This window comes from Vitis riparia, chromosome 1, assembly GCF_004353265.1.
Source record: "Vitis riparia cultivar Riparia Gloire de Montpellier isolate 1030 chromosome 1, EGFV_Vit.rip_1.0, whole genome shotgun sequence".
In the NCBI taxonomy this organism is placed as follows: domain Eukaryota; kingdom Viridiplantae; phylum Streptophyta; class Magnoliopsida; order Vitales; family Vitaceae; genus Vitis; species Vitis riparia.
Window position 1 is genome coordinate 4,443,231 of NC_048431.1, and position 14,961 is coordinate 4,458,191.

Here is a 14,961-nt window from a genome sequence, read left to right on the forward strand (position 1 = left end):
TGGGTGTCAGCTTTCAACTAACCATGCTCCTAAGGGACCCCATCATCAGTGATCTTCAACTTTGAAGCTTCTATGCTCCAAATAGACTCCTCCCACATGGCTAATACTTCAGAAGTTGTGCTTTGGGCTGCTATGCGTACTATTTCGTGTAACCCATCAAAGCAAAAATAAAGCATGCTTCCGGCAACGTGCGAACCTAACGCATGGCATGCCCATCATTCTTCTATATGGCTTTCGTTGAAAAGCAGGCACCACAGATCGCTTTGATTTTTCTGCCTTTTCTTTTTTTCTTTTTTTGACTTTTTTCAGGTTATCAGCCCCTCAAGAATTGCTTAACGTGCTAAGATGGAACACTGATCAAGAAGAACCATTATGTTGAATTCAATACTTGCCTTCCAACACACTAAAAAGGAAACTTCTCCCCAGAAAAGACTTCCAATCTGAGCAACCATTTTCATTCTCGGCTTTTTCTTTTTCTCCACAAAAAGAATACAAAGAAAAAAAAGGGGGGGAGCGGGGGTTGGGGCCTTACAAGCATATCATGTGAAGGTATAGCGTGCACATGTACAAAGAAGAAGAAGAAAGAAATCTCAGAGGGAATATGTGCCCCATCCATGTGTAAGCCTCTAGTCGGGCAGCATTGCTGCCCATACACAAAAGGGATAAAAAAACAAACCAATCAGGACGAGGGATCTCCATCCTCTCCATTATCAGCAATAGCAATCTCTCATATCCTTATTAAAGAACAGAAGCTTTGTGAATAAATAGAATGAAATAATGCAGTTCAGGAAGACCATTGATCAGGTACTGCCAGAAAATATGTAGTCATTGCTTTCCTGAATCTTCTCTTGTATTGTATGGGAGAAATAATAGTTGGCGGAGCATTCTTTGGACCACCAAGTATACCTGATGCCTTCACCCATGTCTCCAAGTGCTTGTCCCATGTATACTGCCTCATGAAATCAATGATCCCTAAAACCAGTTCTTTGCGCTCATCGTCCACCCCAACCAACAGTGAATAGTCCATGACGTCAACAGACTGGAGAAGCATAAGAAAAATGAATTAACATGTACAGCCTAACAAAGCATGCCCATCGGTAGGTCTTTGAAGACATTCATGATTTTTCAATACAAATCAATTCTGAAAATACATGAAAACCACATATATTTCAGCAACCTTGACAATTTCTCTAAATCACACAAATCTCCCTTCATGCTTTATATTGTCCACCACTCATCTGTAGCCTTTTTCAAGTGAAACCTTTTGTTATAGACCAATTAAGAGACATGTACAATAAGTTTCAACCTTCTAACAAGGTTCGAAATACACGGACAACAGGCGAGAAGTAAAAGTCAATTTAAAATAGTGCTAATAACGTTCAATATCAACAAAAGAACATATGCAGAGCTCTAGTTTCAGAAGTCTAGAATAGGTCTCGTAATTTACCAACAGAATTTCCAGTGTGATAACCAAGAAATATTTCTAATCTTGCTTTAGTTTCATGGAGAAAAATGGATGTCAAAAGATTCTAAAGCAAAATTAGACTAAGCTTTGATGCATAGTGCTAAAAAGTTTACCGCCAAAAAGGATGTATCATTCCAAATAGCTCTCTCTAGGCTTCTCTTCGCTTTGCTTCCAAGAAATATGGGTTTTGTACATAGTGTTTCCAGTAGATTTGTATCTAGCAATACTTTGTTCGCCCCGGTTGCATCTGCATTGTAGCGACATCGTGCAGAACCCTTAAGATCATAGACTCTTGAGATATTTCTCTTGAAAAAAAGGTTCTCCATCACCATCAAATCCATTTTTGTTTCCTTTCCACCTTTCAGATTTTTGACAGTGACCTGCCATTGGACCAATAAATCAAAATCACAAGAGAACAACATTAGTATTTGCACACCACCCATGTATCTACATGTGCAAATATCAAAGAATGGGCCTAACCTGATAAATACCAAGAATTTTAGCAAGGCAAGTTGGGCTTCCTGAGCTAAGAGAATGTGTCAAATATTTGAAGTACTCATGTGCAAATTTTTCAAAAGAAACCAACTCTGTTTTCGTGACTTGTTTTATAATGAATCTCTCATCCAATGACTTAGCAAAATACACATTGCTCTTTCCCCCTTGTGCGCTCCACCTTTTGCAACGGCTTAAGGAACGTACAAAATCCACTTCATTAGGGCAGCATTTCTTTCTAAGTGTGTCAAACTGCTTTGCAAAATAACAGGTGACAGAAAACTTAACTTTGCCTCCAGCATTTGAAGACTCATCCCCAAAGGAAATTCTTAGGTGAGGAGATTTTTTGGTGTCTGTAAACAGGGTCCCCACTGCTGATGAAGAATCTTCAGACCCATAACTTCCATAATGGATATAATCCAAGTCTTGAGGGCCAAAAGATGGCCACGCCAAGGTGGAAACTGAAGTATCTTCTTTATTGCTTTCGTTGGCACTCCAACCTCCTTCATGCTCATTTAACTTATCAGCAACCCAGTCCTCATACTTCTTGGAACTAAGGGCATATGATATTATGCTAGTGGGTTCATTGTCATAAACAGCAATAACTAAATTACCGTGGCCTGTTTGTGGAAGGAGCAGCCTGGCCCCTTCAGCCATATGAGATGAGGAGAAGAATGAGGATGTTGAACCTACCTTTTGTGCTTCCCGGGGAGATAATTGAGAGTAAGTCCTCATTACACTAGAAACAGGATCCCTGACCATATTCCTATAGTCACCAGAAGCATGGAAGGACCTAAGCGTAGACAGATGCAAAGAAGAGGGGGGCAATCCTTTCCGGATTCTTTCCTGAACTCTTACTGCAGAATCAAAGGAATAGACTCTCACTGGTGACATTGGCCTTCTAAAAGGTGGAGTATCTATTTGGTTTATTTGCCTGACAGAACCAGCCTGGTTCCCATCTGCATGTAGCGTATGAACAAACTGAGGTTTCATCAGAAGTTGATCTGTGCCTGTCCATGCAGAATCTATCTTGTCAGACAGATTGGATGCAGGGGATGGGATGCTTTCCAAAAGTGTTTTGTTTTTTTCATCCACATATGCTTCCTCCTTTCTGTTATCATGACCTGAGGTTAACATAGAATTTTCAGGAACCTGGGGCTCAAATAATGATGGATTAATCTCTTCCTTGTGCTCCAACAGCATATCATTCCTGTGGGAATCCTGTATTTTTGAAGACTGGGTAACATTTTCTTCATGATAATGGTCAAGCTTGCTATTCATGAGAAATGAATCAGTACTACAGCCCTTCATTTCAGCATGAGATGCCTCCCCCTGTTTGTTCTTGGAAATAGAAATCCTTGTTTCAAGGAGAGAATCCAATGAACTGAGCCGCTGATCCCAAACATGTGAACCAATGAGGAGAGAACGTCTCAAGCAGTTGAGTTCCAGAATGTCTACTGCCACTTGACCTGATGGTGAAGCTCCTACACCAGATGGTTGCAGCGAATTCTATTTACAAGCAAGGAAACTAATCAAAAGCAGATGGACACATTACTCTAAAACATGAATTGTAAACAGAAAAAAAAAAAAAAAGGACAAATTTATATAAGCACTTTAGAGGGTTGATATTAACCAGGAGTCCTATGGTAACAAAAATACATAGATATATAAACCAATCTCTAATCTGAACTTACATTGTAATCATTTCTTTCCCTATTCAGCAGATCTTTCAGGTCCATGATATGGTTATGGAACTCACTTTTATCTGAAGATTCATTTCTGAAAGATGTAGTTTTCTGTTCAATTCTATCGAGCACATCAGATATCTTCACATACACAGTTTCTATTTTACTCAAAAGCTGAGAAGGAAAAAGGCAGAAGATGGTTATGAAAATAGATATACTCAAAGATATGCCAAAAGTACTGATTAGTTTTATAGTTAGCATCCATCCAAAGTAATCGGGGGCAGAGCAGTCTTAGATCCATAATAGTACCTCTGAAGCCTCTTTTCTTATCCACTCTTGTTGAACCTGGCCATTGAATTCAAGCATTGCTGGGGGCAAATGGACAGACAGAATATCAATGGGGGAATAGCGAAAGAATGCAACCATACTCCCAAACCTGTAAGAAAAATGAAAGCTTCCAACAATCATCATAATCACACCCAACAATTAGAAAATTGACATCGAATTACAAATTTAAAGGCATATACCCATAGAAACGGAGGCAGTCCCTTTGTAAAGAATGACCACAAGTTGCAACACGATTAGCAGTTGCATGGTTTGAAAAGCTAAGCTCCAAGAACTTTCCAAAAGAAAGTCCCCATGCAGCATCAGACATAAACACCCTACGAGTTGCTGGTGGAACTCCATCTATTTGGGCACACCTTAGGCATCGATGCCACATCCATATTTTTCCATCCCGCTCCCCGGGTAGCTTCATGGAGGGAAGACATTTTACATTGATTGTAAGACTTCCTTGCTGATGGGTATAACACTGGACATGGGCATCAGCAGGCTCTCTACAGTATGAACAGCAAGGTGTCTGGAAAAAATGAGCATTATTAGCTTATAATAACTAGCATCACAAAATAAATAGCACATAGAGAAACCGAAATGACTTACCTGATCAAAGAGATCATCACGAAGATATCTTCCAAGAGGCTTGTCAAAACAGCCATAAAACTTAATACGCATAAGTCTAGAGCGTTCACATACAGTTCCTGTCCGCACAGAACGGCTTGAAAATGACACCAATATGCTCTGATGACTGTCAGTGCCAGAGAAGTATTCACTTGACACTTCATTTTCATCAGCCTGTTCAGGCTTGGCCAATTCATGAATTTCCCCGGGTTGCATCTCCTCTTTAATCATGGTATCCTGCAAGTCAGGTTGGGAATGATCTTTAAAATCAGCAGGAAGCACAATGGCCCCCCTTAAATCCATGAATTTTTTCAAAGAATATGATTCCAGACCCCCACTGGATGCCAAATCATCATTGTGTGCATCAGTGGGTATATTTCCAAGTCTACCATCCATTGAGTCAGGAGATAAAGGAGATATGGGACCAGGATTAATATGCTCAGATGAGGACTCACATCCTCCAAGTTCTGTATTGAAACCTACAGATCCTTCCTCTCTAGCAGGGGCATCGATGGCTGCTTGACAAACGGTAGAAGCAGCAGAATGAGGGATTGATGAAATGACATTATCAGCAGTTGTCCTATCTGGTATAGTAATAGAGGGTTTCAGTGTCATCTTGGGCAGACTAGCACCCTCATCAGCAAGGAAGGAAGTCTCAAGGGATAAATGATAGGCTGCAAACACTGCATATTGAACAACATGCTTAACTTTCTTCAGTTCTTCACGACATGCACCCTTCAGCAAGACCTACATAAGGATGCACAATGATTTGTTAGAGACATATAACCATCAGAAACATCTACTTCACTAGACCAGTAGATGGAAATGCAGAAGACTAGTTAATGTATGAGAAAAAAAGGGCAATAACAAAATAATGACTACAAGCTTGCATAAATTATTACAGTCCGTGCTAGTCTGGACAGGAAAAAAAACCATCATAAAAGTTTATTGTCTCAGGGGAAAATATTGGCTCCTTATACAAAACCAGAGATCCATATCTCTACACATGTTAATTCAATTTAAATAAGTTATATAAGTTTAGAAAAATTTAAAACCGTGCTCCCCATCCCATTAGGGATATTACCCAAAAGAAGACTGCTATTGAAATATTGTCCCTCTTATTGTTTACTAATAAGAGAAAACAGTATTCAAACCCAAAAGAAGATACTGACAACAGATCACTTGGGAAAGCTCTAATATTACACTTTAAATGTATGCTTTAAATCCTTGTTTCTTGTGGAAATCTGGTATGATTTGAGGGGTGATTTGTAGGATATTGTGGTAAAAGATTGAGACCCCAATTGTGGCAGATATTGTGGTAATTTGTATGATTTTATTTTTTTCCATATTTTGCTCTCTGTGTATATGTTAAATAGGGACCCGATTATGTAAAAAACATAAGATTGAAAATACAATTGAATGATTCTTAGTTTCTTCATGGTATCAGAGCACGGATTGCTCTAAAACCCTAATCAATCCATGGCTGCCCAAAAAGAAGACAGCCATGAGTCCAGTCAATCGGCAACCCATGAAAGAGAGTCGGAGATAAACTCCTCAATGGGCTCGGCCGGTGCATTCGACAACTCCCCACTCCATCTTACCGTTGAAAAATTGAACGGTAAGAATTACAAAGAGTGGGCACAAGCAATCAAGCTTGTTATTGATGGAAAGTGAAAGCTAGGGTTTCTTATCGGCAAGACTCGGCAACCTCCTCTGACCGATGCAGCAGCATCCCAGAAATGGAGGTCCGAAAACTCCTTCATCACCTCATGCTTAATTAACTCCATGAAGCCAGTCATTGGTAAAACGTATATGTTCCTCCCCAAGGCAAAGGATGTGTGGGATGGGATAAGGGAAACATACTCCGATGCCGAGAATGCTTCCCAAATCTTTGAACTCAAGACATGGCTCTGGAAAATGAAGTAAGGAGATCGAAAAGTCACGAAATACTACACTGAGATGTTGGGTTTGTGGCAAGATCCCGATCTCAACTGCAAAAAGGAATGGAAGTGCACAGGTGACAGTGTGCGCTTCAAGAAGAAAATGGAGAACGAGAGAGTCTTAGAGTTTCTAGTGGGGCTAAACTGCGAGCTTGACGACGTCAAGAGCAAAGTTCTCAATCGTCGGCCACTGCCCTCCATCGGAGAGGTCTTCTCTGAGGTGCAACAAGAGGAAAGTAGAAGGAGAGTGATGTTGAGGGAACATCTCACTTCTGGGCCTGAAGCTTCAGTCCTTATAACCTGTGGGTCTCACGCTGGATCTGATGGGCCTCACGTTGGACCTGGCCCAAGACAGTCTAAGAGGGCTTATTGTGAGCATTGTAAGAAAATAGACCACACTAAAGATGCTTGATGGACTTTACATGGCAAACCCGTGAATTGGAAGCCCAGACAACCCAATAAAGCCCATAGTCATCAAGCCTCCACCAAAACCCAGGCAAACAAAACACCCATAGAAATTCATCAGTCAATTTCTAGTGTGAGGTTTAATTCCGACCAGCTTGTGAAATTATATGAGCTTTTTTCTAATTTCCAAGCCTCTGGTCAATCTTCTACTACTCTGTCCTCTGATTCTTTAGTCCACAAAGGTATTTTCCGACAGCACTTAGCACCATGTCTCATATTACTCCTTGGATTATTGACTCTGGTGCATCTGATCATATGACTGATGCTCATCATTTATTTACTACATGCTCTCCTTGTGCTGGTAATTTAAAAGTAAAAATTACAGACGGTACTTTATCCCCAATTGCTGGCAAAGGGAGTATTCGCATTTCTGAGTCTATCACTCTCAACTCTTTCCTACATGTTCCTAATTTATCTTGCAATTTGTTGTCTATTAGCCAATTAACCAAACAGTCTAATTGCTCAGCTAAATTCCTACCCTCTCATTATGTTTTTCAAGACCTATCATCAGGGAATTGGCAGTGCTAAGGAATGTGAGGGTCTATATTACTTCGACGAAATTGATGTGCATGGACAGTGTCCTCCTACTGTTTGTAATTCTGCATCTCGTCCTAGGGAAAGTGAACTTTTGTTATGACACAAAAGGATGGGTCATCCTAGTTTTCAGTACTTGCAACATTTATTTCCTTCACTATGTTCAAATAAAGCTTCATGGGATTTTCAATGTAAAGTGTGTGAACTTGCCAAACACCATCGTGCGTCTTTTCCTAAATCTAGTATAAACCATCTATACCATTTACTCTAATTCATAGTGATCTATTGGGACCCTCACGTACCCTTAATAGGACCCATAAAAAATGGTTTATTACTTTTATTGATGATCATACTCGCCTATGTTGGATATATTTGTTGATTGATAAAACTGAGGTTCGATCAGTCTTCATGAACTTTCACTCTATGAAACAAACTCAGTTTCACACCAAAATTCAAATTCTTCATACTGATAATGGTACTAAGCATTTCAATCACTCCTTGAGCACTTATTTACAAGAAAATGGTATTATCTATCAAAGTTCTTGCATTGACACCCCCTAGCAAAATGGGGTTGCAAAACGGAAAAATAGACATATTCTTGAAGTTGCTCGTGCCTTGTTGTTTACCTCTCATATGCCCTCACAATTTTGGGGTGACTCCATTTTGACAGCCACATACCTTATTAACTGAATGTCTAGTCGAGTCCTATCTTTTGTCACACCCCTCCAGAAATTCCAAGAGTTTTTCCCCATTCTAGACTCGGTGCACATCTTCCACTTCGTGTCTTTGGGTCTACTATGTTTGTCCACGCTCACACATCTAAGCGGAACAAATTGGATCTTAGAGCGCTTAAATGTGTCTTTCTTGGCTACTCTTCCACACAAAAGGGCTACAAATGTTATGACCCAATTTCACAAAACCTATATGTTAGCCTAGATGTCACATTCTTTGAGCATACTCCCTACTACTCGCTTCAGGGGGAGTCCATGAGTGAAGCTAGATCACCCTTAACCTTAGACTACCTCGATGTTACTATGTTCGAATCCACTTCACCAAATACAGAAGGACACTTGAACTCAGGGGAAGATACGGAAATACAGACAAATAGGGAAACACCCGTCTACTCGAGGAGGCCAAAATCGAAGTCCAATGAGACACTCATTTCCGCAGCACTAAAAGAGTCAGAACCGGTGATAGTTCAAAGCTCTCGAGAGTCTGGCTCCAATCCTAATCAGGTAACAGATGACTTACCCATTGCTCTTAGGAAGCAACCTCATTCATGTACTCTCCATCCTATCTCAAAATTTGTCTTATAATGCTCTTTCTGCAAAGTCTCGTGCTTTTACGACTAACCTTGATAGAATCCAGATTCCTAAAAACATTCAAGAAGCCTTGGAGATTCCAAAATTGAAAGAGGCAGTGATGGAAAAAATGAGACTTGGGAAGTGATGACTTTGCCAAGAGGAAGAAACCAGTGGGCTATAAATGGGTATTCACAGTGAAATATAAGGCAGATGGCACAGTAGAAAGATACAAAGCCTGCCTGGTTGCAAAGGGGTTCACTCAGACCTACGACGTCAATTATACTGAGACATTTGCACCAGTGGCAAAGCTAAACACTATACGAGTTCTCTTATCCTTGGCAACAAAACTAGACTGGCCCCTCCATCAGTTTGATATCAAGAATGTCTTTCTAAATGGTGAACTGGAAGAAGAAGAAGTGTTTATGACGCTACCACCAGGGTTTTGTAAGGAAGAAGAAGAAACCAAGGTATGCAAATTGAAGAAATCCCTGTATTGTCTCAAGCAATCTCCGAGAGCATGATTCGATAGATTTGCAAAGGTAATTAAGAACCCAGGATACCAACAAGGACAGTCGAATCATACTATCTTCTTCAAATAGTCCAACGATGGAAGGATGACCATCCTAATCGTGTATGTCGATGACATCATTCTCACTAGAGATAACACAGGAGAAGTGGAGAGGTTGAAGGTCTTAGCCACAGAGTTTGAGGTAAAAGATCTGGGTCAAATGCGGTATTTCCTAGAAATGGAGGTCGCCAGATCAAGGAAGGGAATTAGTATTTCCCAGAGAAAGTATGTACTTGACTTGTTGACTGAGACTAGCATGCTTGGTTGCAAGCCATGCAATACCCCTATCAAGGCAAGAAAAATGATGGAAAACCCATGGATAGAGAGAGATATCAGCGACTAGTAGGTAGACTAATCTACCTTTCTCACACTAGACTAGACATTGCTTTCGCCGTAAGTGTGATTAGCCAGTACATGCATTCACCAAAGGAAAGTCACCTGGAAGCAATGTATAAAATCCTCATATATCTAAAGGATTCTCTAGGGAGAGGACTATTCTTTAAGAAGGGTGACAGTAAGAAGGTAGAGATCTATACAGATGCAGATTGGACGGGATCAACAGAAGCCAAAAGGTCTACTACCGGCTACTGTACCTATGTCTGGGGGAATCTAGTAACATGGAAAAGTAAGAAGCAGAGTGTAGTAGCCAGAAGCAGTGTTGAAGCTGAATTCAGAGCAGTTGCACAAGGTATGTGTGAAGGACTATGGTTGCAGAAACTGTTGGAAGAACTACACATTACAATAAAGCTCCCCATCAAACTCTATTGCGACAACAAAGCCGCCATTTAGTATTTCTCATAATCTTGTTCAGCACAACAAGACCAAACATATAGAAGTGGATAGACACTTTATAAAGGAGAAAATTGAGAAGGGAACTATTTGCATGACTTATATCCCTACAAGAGAACGATTGGCAGATATATTCACCAAGGGGTTACAGAAATTAAGCTTTGAAGATTTTATTTGCAAGTTGGACATGATTAATATCTATGATCCAACTTGAGGGGGAGTGTGGAAATCCAGTATGATTTGAGGGGTGATTTGTAGGATATTATGGTAAAAGATTGAGGCCTTAATTGTGGCAGATATTGTGGTGATTTGTATGATTTTATTTTTTTCATATTTTTTTTATTTTTTTCCATATTTTGCTCTCTATGTATATGTTAAATAGGGACCCGGTTATGTAAAAAACATAAGATTGAAAATACAATTGAATGATGATTCTTAGTTTCTTCATTTCTTATACTGATTACGAAAAATACTAAAAACTCACTCGAAAATGACATCTAATGTATATGTTACATGCCAGAATGGCAAATGAGACACGTAAAGATGATTGACACCATTTATAAAAAATCAAACATACAATTAAAAATGTTGAAACTCCATAATTTAGAAATATAGATTGTGACGAAATATGATTGAAAAAATTAGCAAACCTATTGGGATAGACATAAAATACAAGAAGAATATAAAATTTATAAATTGTTTTATTTTTCATTCAAATATAACACAATAATCAAATATACAAAAGCTAGAACTTGGGGAAGAGAGAGATAGATACATTGTACAAACACACACACAAAGAAAAGACTCTGAAACTGAAGAATAGATTTTATGTTTGTCATAATTTTATCCTGACTCGATTCATGCAAATCCCAAACTTAGTCCATTTAGAATAAACCTTAGGAGAATAGTTTAATAGTTCTGAGAAGTTAGAACACAGTCAATGGTACAGTATATCATGGCAGAATAAAATGGAACTGGTAACTTTATCAACAGTGGATTCCAAGCAACTAAACTTTATAACCCTTCATGATGCTCAATCGTTCACATGATAGGGGCTTCAAATAAAGTGAATCTATTCACATATTCCTGCTCAAAGAAAATATGTACACCTCAATGAGAGCACAATGACAAATATCTTATTTTGTTCTCATACCTTCCAAATTTCAAATGCAATGAGAATTTTAAACAATAAATTGAGATAAAGAAAACAATACCGTGCAACCTAAACGCCTTGGACAACCCTCAAAAAACATCAAAGTTTTAGATGGTTTCTTGTTGGATTGATTAGCAGTCTCAAGTTCTTCTGACACTCTCTCTACTCGGAAGAGTTCACAGTGTCCCAATCGTGTCATAGAAATATCATCAACTGATGGAGTAATTAGAGCACCAGTGCATCGAGCTATGCGCTCCAGTAATGGCCTTTTAACATTTAAAACTAACGAAATATCCTTTTCCAGCAGATATTCTTGCGCATATGAAGATACACTTTTTTCTACCAGAAGAACATTTGTGCGATGAGCCTCTATCTTTGAAACAATCATCCTGAGATGATCCATTTCCTGTTAAAAAGAATTAAAAAAAAGAAAAAAAACCATTTCAATTATTCTTATCCTTATGTGAAAATAAGCAACTTAGAAAGTCAAGAAAGGAGACCTGTTGCAGTAGAGTATTAAAAGACGCCAACTGGTTCGGAACTCGCTGGTACTCAAGTGCTCCTCCTAAAATAAGTAATCTAGGGGTTTTGTATTGTGAAGTCATGCGCTTGTGTTTAATGTTTTTTGTACAAACTACTCCCTTAACGAGGGTGCTGCACACAATACACTCCACAAATGAAAATAAAAATAAAAAAGACAAAAAAATTACTAAACTGTTCAAAGACATGAAGCAGTAATATATATGGAGTCTATTAAATATTTCGGGCATATCATACCTCTCATGTGGACTTCCTGATGCTATACACTTAACCTTCACATATGCTCCTGGATCCATACTGCCTCCTCTACTAGTATCTGGTTTCACAAAATTTGCAGCCTGCCAAGCCACTGTTGCAACAATGTCGAGCCACTCATCAATGTTATCCTCTTTACCCACCTTGATACCCTCTCCCTGTAATAGCTGTGACACAAGAGCCCTAAAATGCCCCTGGACCACAGCCCTCAGAGGCTCCTTGTGTCCCTCATTCTGCTTCTCCTTTGCTGGGAACATACTTGCAAGGCTAGTACTAGATGAGAACATTGCTCCTGATTCTCCAATATCATCATCTTCATCATCATATTCAAAAAAATTGTTCTCTTCCTCATCATCCTCATCATCTGCTGGTGGAGGAAACCAAATGAAACCATTGTTTTCAAAATCCAATGGCTTTTGCAGCTTCTCGCATTGGTCCCGAAATATTGCCAAATCATCTGAGCAATCATCAGTATTCTCTGGATCCTCAGTCCCATCCCCAGGCCTTCTTAAAATAGCCATAGAATCTTGAACAAAGGAACCATCATTTGGAGCCCTTGGGCTTCTCTCTCTCTCTTGCTGTACAGAGTGCCCAACTCTATTAGAAGTAAAATCAATCCTAGAGGGGCTGTCTGAAGGACTTGATCCCACTGACTTGAAACTGTAAAACTCATGTCTAGCACTAACACTACTTGTATCTATATCTGAATTATCTTGATAATATTCACCAGACAGGCTGAAGAAGTGCTTCCCAGAATCCTCAGCCTCTTCTTCATCACTCCTACATCCATTCAACAGATTATTAAGAAGAAACTAAAACCCCCCCCAAAAAAAAGGTGTAAAACAGAAAACAAGTTCAATATAGACTAATGGGATGTCTTGAAACCACTTGAAAAACTTCTAACCTCAAATTCTAAAGTTTTGGAAGGCACCAGTTGCTTATGTAAAATAGAATTGTCACTAAAAGTATCACAAAAGATATAATTAACGCTAATTATTTGAATCTTGAGAAAGAAAAAAAAACATGTTACCAATAATCATTTAAGATGACAGGAAGAACAAAACAAAATAAAACTCATTTCAAATGTATTCCCTTCTGTACAATTTTCAAACTGCCCATGGTAAATATAGCAACAAGAATACAAGATTGCAGAAGCATCACATATAATCTGGAAAAGTTTTCAACATTATAATTAATGACTTTCTACATGTGTAACAAGATATTTACCTGCTATAAAAGCGACGAACAGACACTGGAGATGGATAACCACGGTTAGAGGTCACAGTGCTGCTGGTTGCAGCACGGGGAGAATAACCATGATCCCGGGCTTCAAGAAAGCAGGCAAGCCGATCACTGTGAATCAACTCACTATTCACAGTACCATCAGTTTTTTCACCACCAAAACAAGGAGAAGGTGGTTCAGGGCTTTCTCGAGGAGAGGCGGAAGGATGGATTTTCTCACTATTCTTTCTCCCACCTTCGCGCCTCAAACTAACCTCGGAACAAAACTTGCAGGAATTAATATTTTCTTCACTGGATGCAACAATATAAGATTCAAAGCCCCACAAACATTTCCCACACAGCACCCGACCACAGCTTTGGCAGTGATATCTAATCCAGAACTCTGAAAATTTTATATCACACCCGCAACACATTTTGCAACTGTTACCAGGCATCTCGTTTTCCCGAGACAAACAAGGCCGATGACTTCCTCTCCAAGGAATCCAAGACCCAACCTTCTCTATCAAATCTAGTAGTGAAGTATCAGGTATTCCCATAGAAAGTAATGCCCCCAACAATTATAAGAACCAGGTCAGCCCCTCGGACCAAAAACCATTTTAACTACTCTACTTCTAATCAAGCTTTTTTTTTTTTTTTCCTTTTTATCTTCAAAAAAATCTACACCTCGATGCAAATTGATCCGATCCTTCAGTTTGAAGACAAAAATGAAGAGAAAAAGTGAAAATTATATAGAACCCACAAAAAAATAAAATAAAATTGGTGGGTACGATTTAAACTCTTATGGGAACTGAGTTTGAGTTTCTCTTTTTACTTTTTTTTCCGATTTCCTCCAGGAATCACAAAATTATCCCACGGGAGAAAATCAACTACGAACAATCCTACCTATATACACCAAATTGTCCTCTCACCAGTTTTCAAAACAACAACAACAACACACAGAGAACCACGGATTAAGCTACCAAAGCGATAAACTCATTCATAGAGGCCCTTTAACCAATCCCAGAATCATCCAGAATGCAACATGAGATGTTATCCAGCATTAAAACCCAAATCAAAAGTAAACTCAAAACTCCCAATGGTCAACAAGAAGAAATCAAAGTCAAGATCTGAAGCTTTTGAAAAAAAGGGTAGAAATGGAGAAGAAGTAGAGAAGGAGGAGGAGAAGAAGAAGAAGAAGAAGTAAGAGTGTAAGAGAGAGCTAAAGAAGCGGAAGAATGAGAATCAAGAGAAGAAAAAGCAGGAGTACAGAGAAGCTTCCCTTTCTACCGGAATCGGCTCTGATCTCCAACAAAGCAACCATCGTCTTCTTTTTCATCAATCCTTTGCCCCCCCCGCTTCCAACCTCTTCCCCAACCCCTACCTCAACCCACCATTATAATATTATTATTCTTTTCTTTCTATTATATTAATTATCCCCTCTTGTTTAAGGTTTTAATTACAATTAATTAATCGGGCCCTTTTTCCCCTTTTTTTTTATTCTCTCCCCCTGCCATTGGTCACATTTCACAAGTGTGCCATTAGTCAGCATCAGTTTACAGAGAATTACGACTTGGGCTGCCAAGTCAGCACCAG

The 14,961-nt window shown here is 39.2% G+C and overlaps 1 protein-coding gene across 1 annotated transcript; it reads right to left on the reverse strand.

Annotated features, from left to right (window-relative positions):
- Positions 1-354: 354 nt before the first annotated feature.
- LOC117919955 (putative 1-phosphatidylinositol-3-phosphate 5-kinase FAB1C) lies at positions 355-14,728 on the reverse strand. The gene is made up of 11 exons (XM_034837277.1): positions 13,375-14,728; positions 12,130-12,927; positions 11,853-12,006; positions 11,414-11,758; positions 4,582-5,346; positions 4,170-4,501; positions 3,952-4,078; positions 3,652-3,816; positions 1,946-3,466; positions 1,579-1,845; positions 355-1,039 (listed from the first exon to the last, which is right to left on the reverse strand). Exons 1-11 carry the CDS (start codon positions 13,923-13,925, stop codon positions 785-787), a joined length of 5,280 nt encoding a protein of 1,759 aa, XP_034693168.1. The 5' UTR covers positions 13,926-14,728; the 3' UTR covers positions 355-784.
- Positions 14,729-14,961: the final 233 nt, after the last annotated feature.